Source organism: Arachis hypogaea, chromosome 13 (assembly GCF_003086295.3).
Source record: "Arachis hypogaea cultivar Tifrunner chromosome 13, arahy.Tifrunner.gnm2.J5K5, whole genome shotgun sequence".
In the NCBI taxonomy this organism is placed as follows: domain Eukaryota; kingdom Viridiplantae; phylum Streptophyta; class Magnoliopsida; order Fabales; family Fabaceae; genus Arachis; species Arachis hypogaea.
The window spans coordinates 27644372-27658102 of NC_092048.1; the positions used below are offsets into that span (position 1 = coordinate 27644372).

General features: G+C 35.0%; 1 protein-coding gene across 1 annotated transcript; it reads right to left on the bottom strand.

The window, feature by feature from the left end:
- Positions 1 to 960: 960 nt before the first annotated feature.
- LOC112733174 (protein FAR1-RELATED SEQUENCE 9-like) lies at positions 961 to 1956 on the bottom strand. Its single transcript, XM_025782044.1, has one exon. The coding sequence runs from the start codon at positions 1954 to 1956 to the stop codon at positions 961 to 963; it is 996 nt and encodes a 331-aa protein (XP_025637829.1).
- Positions 1957 to 13731: the final 11775 nt, after the last annotated feature.

Sequence of the window (13731 nt, forward strand, 5' to 3'; positions counted from 1 at the left end):
GCTGGGTGGCTGGTCCAGCGCTCCTGGGAGGCGCTGATGGGAGGAGCTGGGAGGCGCTGATGGGAGGAGCTAGGAGGCGCTGGTTCGGCGGAATTAGGAGGGGCTGCGAGGCGTTGGGAGGGGCTGTGGTAATGGGGCTTATGTGAGAGTGTGGCTGCGCTAGGTTAGGAGTCAGGAATGTTAGGGGATTAGGTTATCTGATGAGTGATGGGGGTGGGGTGGGGTAATGGTCTAATAGTTTTTTTGGGTTTTCTATTTGACCGGTTCGGTTCGGTTCAAGTTTTTAGTGGCAAAACCGAAAATCGAACCGAACCGCAAAAAATAGCAAAACATAATTTTTTCGGTTTTGTTCGGTTTTCGGTTTTTTTTATTCGATTAGTCGGTTTTGTTCGGTCTGGATCGGTTTTGAACACCCCTAGTCAATGAGAGACATGGTGAAAAAAAAAAGTTTAAGTGATAACACTTTTTTTTCGTATTTAAATTACTTTTAGTCAGAGGGAAGGAAGAGGCCGCGGAGGTGCCGACAACAACAGACGGCGCCGGTAGAACCCTAATTTACAGACTTTGAAGATTTGCTTTTCTGATTCTGATTCTGAATGAGGAACGAAGGGGGGAGGGAGTTAGGGGAAGGGGGGTTGACGTGTTACGCGTTTGGTGTTGTTTTTAATCAAACCGGCGTCCTTTTTAAGAACCGATCGGATATCACGGTCCGGTCAAACCGGCCGATTTAACAGTTTTCAACGGTTTTAAATACTGGACCAGACCATTTACATTGCCGATTTGACCGATTTTTTTACCCTTTTCGCAAACCGATCTTTAGTTGACAATTATTTCATCTAAAAAGCATACGCACGACTATTGGAAGAATATATACAATTTCATTAATATAGTGCAAAAAAATAAATAAATACAAATATGGAACTGATTCATTCCGCAAAAATATTAAGTATATGGAGGTGGCTAACTATCACTATCTAACTCAGCCGTCGGTTCTGGATATATGTCGCCATCATCCGAACCATTAGCTTCATCTTCAATAACGTTGTTGTCAATGTCCTTTTGCCAAGGACATGTTGTCTTCTTATGTCCTTCCATTTGACAAACACTACAATGTTGCAGCTTTTTCCTAAATGGTTGTCCTGAGCCTACACCGCTTTGATGCACATACGGATTGCTACTTTTAGCTACACCTGACTGAGGTTGATTAGTGCCTTCGTCTGCAGCCTTGTAAGATGAGTACAATCCCATAATTAGGTCACGTGTCTCTTCATATCTCTCTGGTACTTTAGCAGTAACAACAGCCAATTGTTTAGAAAATTTCATCAAGGCACTTTGACGACTAATAACAACAGCATCCCTAGTGAACCCACTTGGATCATTGAGTGCTGATTTAACCTTTTTTGTCCATCTATCCAATACTAATGACCGGAGAATCTCACAAATGTCTCTGTCAACCAGAACTTTCACAATATGTTCACAGGGAATTCCAAATGACTCCATTCTTAAACAGGTACACATGAAGATCATTTTTTCTTGACAAAAATCAACGGTCCACATAAAATCGGGCCTCCCATGCTTACACATAATGTACTTTATGCAATCATCGTTATTCTCTATGTTTAGCACCCGCATTGATCCAGCTCTAGAGAAAAATGGCTGAAAGAAAAGAAATATCTCATGAGTGTATAACTCAGCAGCATATCTCTCTAGCAGCTCTATACAAGTCTGCATGACGGACACCCCACGTGTAGATTCATAATCAGCATTAAATTCTTTAAAGCGCAAGTGTGCAACACACCTTTGAAAATGCTCTACAAAACTTTTCAAATCATACCGCGACCCCACATACCTTGCCACAACTGAGTGTAAACCTTCACATCTTGAGGTAGTTCTAAAGCCAGCAAAGAATTTTCCTCTTATATATGCAGTAGCCCACATATGCTTCGCTTCGTACATGTTGATCACCCACGGCTTATCCTCAAGGCCAAATTATTCAATAAGCTGAACCCAGTTACGCTTAAACACGGGAATCTCGTAGTCTCCCAACATGATTTTTCTGAATTTAGATGTAAACGATGGATTTTCAACATTGCTAGTTGCATTTCGAATAAGGTGCCAAGCGCATAATCTATGTCTGACTTCGGGAAATACATCTCTTACTACATTCCTAATCGCCATGGCCCATCAGTTATTATTGAGGTCGGGGTCTTGCCCTTCATTGCAAACATGAGCTGACGCAGGAGCCAAATATATGTATCAGTAGTTTCGTCCACAATTAACGCAGCAGCAAAAACAATTGTTTGGTTGTGGTGGTTAACCCCGCTGAATATGACTAATGGACAACTATACTTGTTCTTCTTGTACGTAGCATCAAAAGCAATAACATCCCCGAAGAGTCGGTAGTCTAGTTGGCTAATCCCATCAAACCAGAACAAGTTACGTAACAAACCTCTTGAATCATGACATGCCTTGAAATATAATTGTGGATCCTTCAACCGCATAGCCTCCAACTTCTTCAACACTCGTGCTACATCACTAGGAATTTGACGCCTTTGCCGAGCAATCTCATTGTACATATCTCTGGGACCATAGCCAACAAATTCATACCCGCCTGCTTGACTAGCTAGTAGACCAAATATCTGTGAAGTGCTAATCCCTGACTTTAGCATGTTCATCATTTGCATAATATCTGCCTCTGACATTTTTCTGTGGGTAGGCAACATAGCACTGAATTGTGTATCCAACAGATCATGGTTGTGTTCGTAAGAGAAATAAAAGATATGCCACCTTCCAGTTTCTGGTACAAATTTAACATCCATTCGAGCTTCACATCCAGTTCTTTTTCACTAAATTTTAAAGTTGTAATGTCTTGCACGGAGTCAACCGCATAAGCAGCTTCAAGGATATCTTCTGACTGATCAGATTCAGAAAAATACGCTCCCTCAGTAAATTCATCTCCGAAATCTTGTTCGAATTCATTCTGTTCATCCATCATATCTTGGTCACTTACTAGCTCTTCTTGTTGGTTAAAGTCATCGTCCTCCTGGTATTGCACATTCATCTCAGTGTCCGTAAATATACCTGACATCTTAAAAATGTCCAATTAAAAAAAAATCAGTACACTCCGTCTTATAACATTACATAAAATAGATAGATTCTAATATTGCTAGCAGGGACGGATCCAGAGATTTTAATATGGAGGTGCCAATTTTTATATAATTTTTTTAATCTATAAAATAATTAACAAATAGTTATTGGAGTTAGTTTTTTAACAGATTTATTAAGATACATATAATTATAATTTTTTTCCACAATTTTATTTTTAATATGATAATTACATAAATAAAATATAACAATATCAATTGTACATTATAAATTTATAAAATACCATATAATTTATAACGAGATTTGCTAAAAATTATCCCATATCTTATTAATTAAAATTCATTCTTTCAAAAGTTTTAAAAAATTTGAAAATAAATTATAAATTATTAATTATTTGAAAGACATGGTACCCTTATAGAATATAAGATATACGATATCTTTATAAAATTTTTCTTTTACCAATGTAAATTTAGAAGAAGAATTAATATTTTTTACAAGAAAATAATATCTACAGTACATAATATGATTACCAAAATATAACTACTTAAGTTATTATTAATATAAAAATATGAATGTTAAATATATTAATATAAAAAAACAAATGATTTTTTTTAAAAAAATAAATATAAAAATTATTATATAAAAACTAATTTGAAAGGTACAAAGACTTGAGGGTATGATATTAAATTAGTTAGGTAAAAATATTAGTGAATTAAACAATTAAGACATAGATCTATTACATAGTGAAAAATAATACATATAAAACTATTAAATTACATAATATTTTTTTATTTTTTAAATATAAATCTTATATATAAGTATAGTTTCTTAAAATTTTGGGGAGTCCAGGCCACTACTCGTCCCCTCTAGGTCCGTCCCTGATTGCTAGCTAATTAATAATAAAAAATAATAACATCTATTTATTTTTTTAGTATTTCTCAATGTCTGTGAATTAATAAAAAATAAAAAAATATTTTTTCATTACACAATTAATTTTATGAATAAAGTATCGAAACGAATAATTGCAAAATTAGAGATTCTATTCACTGACCTCGATTTTGTAATCAAAACGATAGATTGTTTTCTGAACACTACAATGAAAAAAAATTATTGGACCTTTGCTGATTGCTGCAACGGTGATTGTCAATTAACGATGAACAAATAGTGGATATTAAATAGACGGATAAAAAATGAAAAAAAAATGGATATTGAGTAGATGGATGTTTAAAAGAAAAACAATGAAATTTTTTATAATCAAAGAGAATAATACACTATTTCAATGGTGGGATTGAATAATTGGTGATGGATTATTCACCAATTTATAATGTTTTTTTTTTTTGAAAGGAAAAGCTCAACACAACAAGTGGAGCATAGAATAACAACCAGACACAATTATAAAAAGGAGTACGTTATAAAAATACTAAATAATCCCCGCTGTCATCTTCGGCATTGCCATCAACAACAGTAGGGATCCACACCTATCCACTCCTTGTAGTGTATGGAGGACTGGTAGATGATCTCTTTAACCCCTTTTCCTTTATTCTGAAAAATCCGTCTATTCCTTTCCAACCAAACGTTCCAGATAATGGTACAGAAACATACCATCCACCTCTTGCGCTCCTGTTTACTAGTTGATAACTCAGTCCAACTTTGAAAATGCTCCTTTAGCGTTCCCGGGCACGACCAAGGTCTTTCAACAAGAGAGAGCCAAGCACACCACACCTGCCAGGAGAATCCACAACCAAGAAATAAGTGATATCCAGATTCAATACTTTCATTACACAGCACACAGACAGTATCCTCCTGGTTAATCACTCCCAGTCGACTCAGCCTCTCCTTCGTATTAACCCTTCCAGTCAGGACAAACCATATGAACAATTCAACTCTAGATGGGACTAAACCTTTCCAAACTGTCCTAGTAAAGCTGTAGCTCGCTATATCCTCTGGAAGCATTTCCACCTGCATAGCCTGCACAAAGGAGTTAGTAGAAAATACACCTTGTTTATCAAATTTCCACACAACTCTGTCCTCCCTCCCATATACTAAATTAACCAGTCTTAATGTTTCATGCAACTGGTTGACTAAGTCCAACTCCCATTGGAATAGCACTCGCCTCCATTGGAAGTTCCATCTCCACTCTAACCCGTCCCAGAACCCACAATCCCCTATGACGGATCCTCTTTGGTTTGAAACTGAGAAAAGCCTTGGAAAAAGATCTTTCAGGGTCCCACCACGTAACCATAGATCCTCCCAGAACCGAGTTCCTCTTCCGTCCCCAATCTCCATAGACAGTCCGTTGATCATTTTCTGTTTCAGTCGTTGATCCTTGAACTGTAACTGGCATATATCCTTCCATGGCCCCCCTCGGGTAGGTAGCACCTGAGATGACAGCATCACCTTGGGGTTGAGGTTGTTACATGAGCATACTACCTTCTTCCATAAGGGGCAATCCTCCCTCGAAAACCGCCACCACCACTTAAAGAGCAGGGCTGTGTTACGCACCATGGCATCACCAACACCTAGCCCTCCGAACTTTTTGGGGGTCTGAACCACCTCCCACCTAACCATGGCCATACCAAGTCTACCATCCTCCTTACTCCATAGGAACCTTCTCTGTAGGGAGATCAGTTTTTCGGCAACAGTCTTTGGCATCTTATACAAACTCAAATAATAGACTGGCAGGCTATTCAAAACAGACTTAATCAGTACCAGCTTACCAGCTTTACTTAGGGTCTTGGACTTCCACATGCTCAGTTTCTGCTCCACCTTGTCTATAATGGGCTTCCAAGTCTTCACCAATCTCGGGTTCGCTCCTAACTGGATCCCCAAGTATTTCACCGGAAGGGAGTCCACCTTACAGCCCAGCACTCGAGACATACGTTGTATCCACTGACCGTCACAATTTACAGGAATCAGGCTAGACTTATCAAAATTAATAGTCAGACCTGACATGAGCTCAAAGCAACGCAAGATCCTCTTGTAGTTCTTTATGGTTTCTTCTTCCGGTGGACAGAACAGGACAGTATCATCCGCAAACTGAAGATGTGACAGCTCGACATGATCTCTACCCACCAATAACGGCGAAAGTCGCCCATTTCTCACCGCCTCCCTGAACATCCGATGCATGACTTCAGCAACCAGAACAAATAGGAATGGAGACAATGGATCCCCCTGTCGCAAGCCTCTTTCCATCTTGAATGGCTTTGATGGCGAACCATTTATCAACACTGACATACTGCTCGTACTTACGCACTCCATAATCCAATTCCTCCACCTTTGGCCAAACCCCATCTTTTGCAGCACAAGATCCACAAAGCTCCATCTGACTTTATCATATGCTTTCTGGAAATCTAGCTTTATTATTACCCCTTCCTTCTTTGTCGCTTTCATCCATTGAACAGTTTCGCAAGCAATAAGGGCCCCGTCATGAATCTTACGTCCTTTGATAAAGGCACTCTGAGTCTCACCAACCAGTCGTGGCATGATTGCTCGATTGAATATTAAGGAAAAGATTAGATTAGAGTATCTAAATCAAAATAAAACCTTAATAAAGGAAGATAGAATTTTAAAGATAAGATAGATGAATAACAAGATAATTTCTAAAAACGATAACAAGATTGAAATAGGCGTAATACATCGCGTTCTAATCGATTGAATTCTCATGCCAATCGATTGATATGGAATTCACATACACAACCAATCGATTGAATTTGGCAAATTCATATTGTTTGGGTAAATTCAATTGATTGAGTAACAAAAGCAATCGATTGTTTTGGTGAGACCCCAGGTTGTTTTCAAGCATTCAATCGATTGGAGATTATAAACAATCGATTGAATTACAAAAATTCACTTTTTATTCATCGTTCAATCGATTGGGTCATATGACCAATCGATTGATTTATGCGAAAACCATGCTACCTTGCAATTTTCAATCGATTGTTTTGTGATAAACTATAATCCAATCGATTGAGTTATAATTCAATCGATTATTTTGATAATCCAATTGATTGGTTTTCAAGGAAACACGATTTTATGGTTCATCACGAACGTCATGAATCAAATATAAACTTTTAATCCATTCGAATGGCCAAAAGCTTTATTACGATCAATGGAAGATCTAATTCGTTATTGTTTTTGTTTTTGATTATTAACAAACATAATAAATGATTGATAAAATAATAATTTATAAAATAAAAAACAGTTTTTATAATTAAATAAAAATATATAGAGTTAATTTGTAATTAAAATTAGTTAAAAGACTATGTAGCAGTTGTTAAAAAAATTTTAAAAATATATTTTATTATGGGACCATCGAATCCTTAGCCTACTAGGAGCTCATGTTTACTATCTGTTTTCAGTTGAAGCGTACATTTGTATTGATATTGGTACTTAAGAACACATTTATCTAATCTCTTTTAGAAGTTGCATGTAATGAATTTATTAATCATTAAGAGAATTCGACGAGTGTATATATTTTTTTTTAAAATGTTATTTGTATATTAATATTAGCTATTAAAATTAATTATTATGTATTTATGTATAAATATATGTATAATTTAATTTATTTTTAATATATATTTTATATTTTAATGTATATTCTATATTAATAGTTGATTTTAATAGTTGATAAAATATACATTTAGCATGATTGATTTTTTTATAGGTTATAACATATATATACTATAGAGTATTAATTATTAAAGAAATAAATTACTAGAAATCTTAGACTATTATCTTATTTATCATATATACTAATTATTAGACTCTCAAATCTAATCATGCATAGTCACATTTAAAATTTAAAGTATATGAATCAATTATTTTATTTAACTTATTATAAGAATTTGAATATTCAACTCATTTTGACAAAGATATAAGCTTTACCACGAAAAAGTAGGCACTGGATTCGATGGTCCCAAAATGTTTGGACCATTAAATGGTCTTATAACAAAACATGTTTTTTAAGTTTTTTTTAACAATTGTTAAATAGTCATTTTCTAATTTTAATTACAAATTAACCCCATATATTTTATTTAATTATAAAAAATATTTTTATTTTATAAATTATTATTTTATCATTCATCTATTATGTTTATTAACAATCAAAATAAAAAACAATAACGAATTAGATCTTCCATTAATCGTAATAAACTTTTTGGCCATTTCAATCGATTAAAAGTTTATATTTGATCCGTGACGTTCGTCCAGGGCTGTGAAATCGTGTTTCTTTGAAAATCAATCGATTGGATTATCAAAACAATCGATTGAATTTCAGGTTTCCCATAACTCAATCGATTAGACTACAAGTTATCACAAAACAATCGATTGAAAATTGTAAGGCAGCATAGTTTTCGCAAAAATCAATCGATTGGTCATATTACCCAATCGATTGAACGATGACTAAAATGTTAGTTTTTTAAAATTCAATCGATTGCTTATACTACCCAATCGATTGAAATTCAGTCTCGATTGGTCATATTACCAATAGATTGAAATCATCAAAGCAATCTGTTTTAGTTAATTCAATCGATTGGTTCTGTTATTCCCTCAATAAATTCATCTCCAAAATCTTGTTCAGATTAATATTATTTATCCATCATATCTTGGTCACATATTAGCTCTTTTTGTTGGTTAATGTCATCGTCCTCATAGTATTATTCATCCATCTCAATGTCCGTAAATATACCTGACATCTTCAAAATTTACCAATGAAAAAATTCCAGTACACTTCCTATAATACTAAAATCATTTTTACTTATTATTTAAAAAAATATCATTTTCCAAAATTCCATTTTTCAACTTTAATTTTTCAAATACGATTTTTTTTTTATTTAGGGCGAGTTAGCCGCACTTTATATCTTTTTATAGAGTTTGTCTAACCCCGGCGAATGTCACTCGAATTTTTTTCAAAACCATCAAAACTCAAAATTTTAAGCCATTATCATCGTCTAGTACGTAGGAGTACACAAAAATATACCGATAACAAGCATGACTTTTTCAACATTAACGGCAACAATTATCATCGTTTCCAGAAATATACAGATACACGGGAATAAGACATATTTAACCAGGATTTTTTCTCATTATAAATTAAAAAAAAACCTATTATTCTTCCAATATTCTTGTGTACTCTATGTACTCTGGAGACGATGATAATGGTTGTCCTTGTCTATTGTGAAGTTTAAGAACTTGAGTTAGCCATTTTTTTTAGAACTTGAAGTGAAGTTCGTCGGGGTTAGACAAACTCTATAAAAATTATAGTGCGACAAACTTGCTTTGCATAAAAAAACTCGTATTTGGAAAATTAAAGTTAAAAATGGGATTTTTGAAAATAATAATTTACTGAGGGGGTTAGAGAACCAATCGATTGAATTAACTAAACCCAAATTGCTTTGATGATTTCAATCGATTGGGTAATATGACCAATCGATTGAATAAGAAAAATCTCATATGCCTTGCAAAATTCAATCGATTGTGTATCAATTTCAATCGATTGAAGTTTGGGAAGCCTGAATTTCAATCGATTGGTTTGTGCATTCAATCGATTGAATTTTTAACAAAAATGATTTTTCCAACTCAATACGTATGTAATTGGATCAATGATAAAATTATAATCGATTAAGATTGTAAAATATTTATTATCATTAATGGAAGATCTAATTTATTATTGTTTCAGTTTTTTATTCTCAATAAACATGATAGATAAATGATAAAAAAAATAATTTATACAATAAAAAATAAATTTTATAATTAAATAATATATAAAGGATTAATTTATAATTAAAATTAAATAAGGACTATTTAATAGTTATTAAAAAACTTAAAAAAATATATTTTATTATAAAACCATTTAATGGTCCAAACGTTCTGGGACCATCGAATCCTTTGCCGAAAAAGTATAATATTCTTCCGTTTGACCAATATTGATTGGGTTTTATTATTTAAAAAATAATTTTAAAAATATCTCTCGAGTTAAACAACCATAGCGATAAATTACAATCTAAAAATAATTTAGCATAAAACAAATTACTCTGGTTGACAAACTATACTGAATCGGAAGTGAATTCTAGATTATAATGTGTCTAACACTCACACAATCACATAATCAATCGTTCTTGCAACATTAATTAAACAAGTGTACAAAGTATAGTACATATACAATACAACATTATAATGATGAGGCCTGATACACATATAAGTTTTTTTTGGCTTACAAGTTTTATAAGTTGGCACAAGCCTAACAAAAAATACGCATTATACTCCCACATTCAAGAGTAAATAAACGCACGTTATTCAACCACTTCCTGTTTCCAAAGCGCGCTACTCACCATGCATTATAAACGACTCTTCTTCTTCTTCCTCCATGAAAACGAGTTTCTTGCCAAATTTAAAGATAATGGAACTTCAAAAATACACCCAAACGATTACAGAAATACACTCAAACGATTACAGAAATACACCCAAAGGATTACAGAAATACACCCAAACAGTTACAGGAATTCACCCAAACGATTATAGAAATACACGCAAAGGATTACAGAAATACACCCAAAGGATTACAAAAACTACACCCAAAGGATTTAAGAAATACACCCAAAATTCGTTGAAGTATACCTTATGCATAATTCAGAACTCTTTCTCTTTCTCTTTCTCCTCCTCATCTTCTGCTGCTTCTTCTTCTTCAAAAACGATTTCAGAGCTTGATGTCAAAAAACAATGGAAAATCGAGAATAACGAAGAAAGAAAACAGAGAGAAAAGCACGTAAATGAAGAAGGAGAAAGAGAAGGTAAGAAACAAAAGAAAAGAAGAAGAAGAAGAAGAAGAAGAAGAAGAAGAAGAAGAAGAAGAAGAAGAAGAAGAAGAAGAAGAAGAGGAAGAAGAACGTGCAGCAAGAAGAAGAAGAAGGTGCAGTGAAAACGTGCAGTAACGGTTGAAGAAGGAGAAAGAGAAGGCAAGAAACGAAAGAAAAGAAGAAGAAGAAGAGGAAGAGGAAGAAGAACGGCCAGCAAGAAGAAGAAGAAGGTGCAGTGAAAACGTGCAGTAATGGTTGAAGAAGGAGAAAGAGAAGGCAAAAAACGAAAGAAAAGAAGAAAAAGAAGAAGAAGAGGAAGAGGAAGAAGAATGTGTGCAAGAAGAAGAAAAAGATGCACTTGTAAAGACTTGTATAAAAAAACGATTGTATGTGGAGAATTTCTCTATAATGACACGAATACTCCTAGTGTTCCTTTAATGCTATTATGTGTTTATTGATTTTCGTTATGTCTTGTAATTTGACGTCAAAACGATATCATCTAGTCTGAATGAGCAAAGATAAATAAATTTTTATTTGATAATGATAACATGATTAACGATATAGATGATGGAAAGGTCTCATTATCTCATAAAAAAATAAGATCAGAATTTAAAATCTCCTTTTTAAAAAATAGCATTATCTGCTCATGTTCTGATCTAATACTATAGTCAAGACCTAAGTAAGCTAAAAAAGGCCCAATCTAAAGGTTGCTTTTACCGCTTACCCGGTTCGACCTAAGCTGGCAGATAACACTTATTCAAATAAGTAACTGTCCCCCTAAAATTTCTCGCCCACTTCTAGAAGAGATATGTCAAAAACCCTAAGATAAAGGGACGGTTATCCACCTTCATAAGTGGAACTACTCTAACGGTGGTTATTGGATCATCACCTATAAATACCCTGACATTCTCAGGTAAACCTAAGTCCAATACACTCTAAACCTGCTTCATCCTTTGCTGACTTAGGCATCGGAGTGTCTTTGCAGGTACCACCCCCCATATCTTCACATACGCAACTCGGACGGCGGCTCACAGATATAAAGCAAGTCGGAGACCACCCCACTCTAAAGTTTTGGTCTTTCATTCAAGCCCAATCCATCTATTTCAGGTTACCCCTGATGAACGGATAATTTATACACTTTTTGGCACTATTTTTATATAGTTTTTAGTATGTTTTAGTTAGTTTTTATTATATTTTTATTAGTTTTTATTTAAAAATCATATTTCTGGACTTTACTATGAGTTTGTGTGTTTTTCTGTGATTTCAGGTATTTTCTGGCTAAAATTGAGGGACTTGAGCAAAAATCTGATTCAGAGGCTGAAAAAGGACTGCAGATGCTGTTGGATTCTGACCTCCCTACACTTGAAGTAGATTTTCTGGAGATGCAGAAGCCCAATTGATGCACTCTCAATTGCGTTGGAAAGTAGACATCCTGAGCTTTCCAGAAATATATAATAGTTTATACTTTGTTTGAGATTTGATGGCCCAAACTAGCGTTCCAAGTCAGCATAAAAATTCTGGCGTAAAACGCCCAAACTGGCACCAGAATTGGAGTTAAACTCCCAAACTGGAACCAGAGCTGGCGTTTAACTCCAAGAGAAGCCTATGCACGAAAATGCTTCAATGCTCAGCCCAAGCAAACACCAAGTGGGCCCCGAAAGTAGATTTCTACGCCATTTACTCATTTCTGTAAACCCTAGACTACTAGTTCTCTATAAATAGGACCTTTTACTATTGTATTTTGATCGAAGAATCTTTGATTAGTCTTATGCTATCTTAGACCATGGGGGCTGGCCTCACGGCCATGCCTAGACCTTGTTCTTATGTATTTTCCACGGTGGAGTTTCTACACACCATAGATTAAGGTGTGGAGCTCTGCTGTTCCTCATGAATTAATGCAAAGTACTACTGTTTTTCTATTCAATTCATGCGTATTCTTGTTCTAAGATATTCATTCGCACCCAAGAACATGATGAATGTGATGATCAAGTGACACTCATCACCATTCTCACCTTATGAACGCGTGCCTGACAAACACTTCCGTTCTACATGAAAACAAGCTTGAATGCATATCTCTTGGATATCTAATATAGGGGACCGAGTCCGAGATATTAGAGTCTTCGTGGTATAAGCTAGATCAATTGGCAACATTCTTGAGATCCGGAACGTCTAAACATTGTCTGTGATATTCTGAGTAGGATCTGGAATGGGATGACTGTGACGAGCTTCAAACTCGCGAGTGCTGGGCGTAGTGACAGACGCAAAAGGATCAATGGATCCTATTCCTGCATAAGTGAGAACCGACAGATGATTAGTCGTGCGGTGACAGCGCAATTTGGACCATTTTCACTGAGAGAACGGATGGTAACCATTGACAACGGTGATCCTCCAACATACAGCTTGCTATGGAAAGGAGTATGAATGATTGGATGAAAGCAATAGGAAAGCAGAGGTTCAGGAGGAACAAAGCATCTTCATACGCTTATCTGAAATTCCTACCAATGAATTGCATAAGTATCTCTATCCTATTTTATGTTTTATTTATCTTTTAATTATCAATTCTCCATAACCATATGAATCCTCCTGAATGAGATTTACAAGATGACCATAGCTTGCTTCGAGCCGACAATCTCCGTGGGATCGACCCTTACTCACGTAAGGTATTACTTGGACGACCCAGTGCATTTGCTGGTCAGCTGCACGGAGTTCTGTGAAAAGTGTGCGATCACGATTTTGTGTACCAAGTTTTTGGCGCCATTGCCAGGGATGTTTCGAGTTTGGACAACTGACGGTTCATCTTGTTGCTTAGATTGGGTAATTTTATTTTATGTTT

What these genes read in the sequence shown, in the direction of transcription:
- LOC112733174 (XM_025782044.1), bottom strand. Translation starts at nt 1,956, where the DNA reads ATGTACGAAGCGAAGCATATGTGGGCTACTGCATATATAAGAGGAAAA.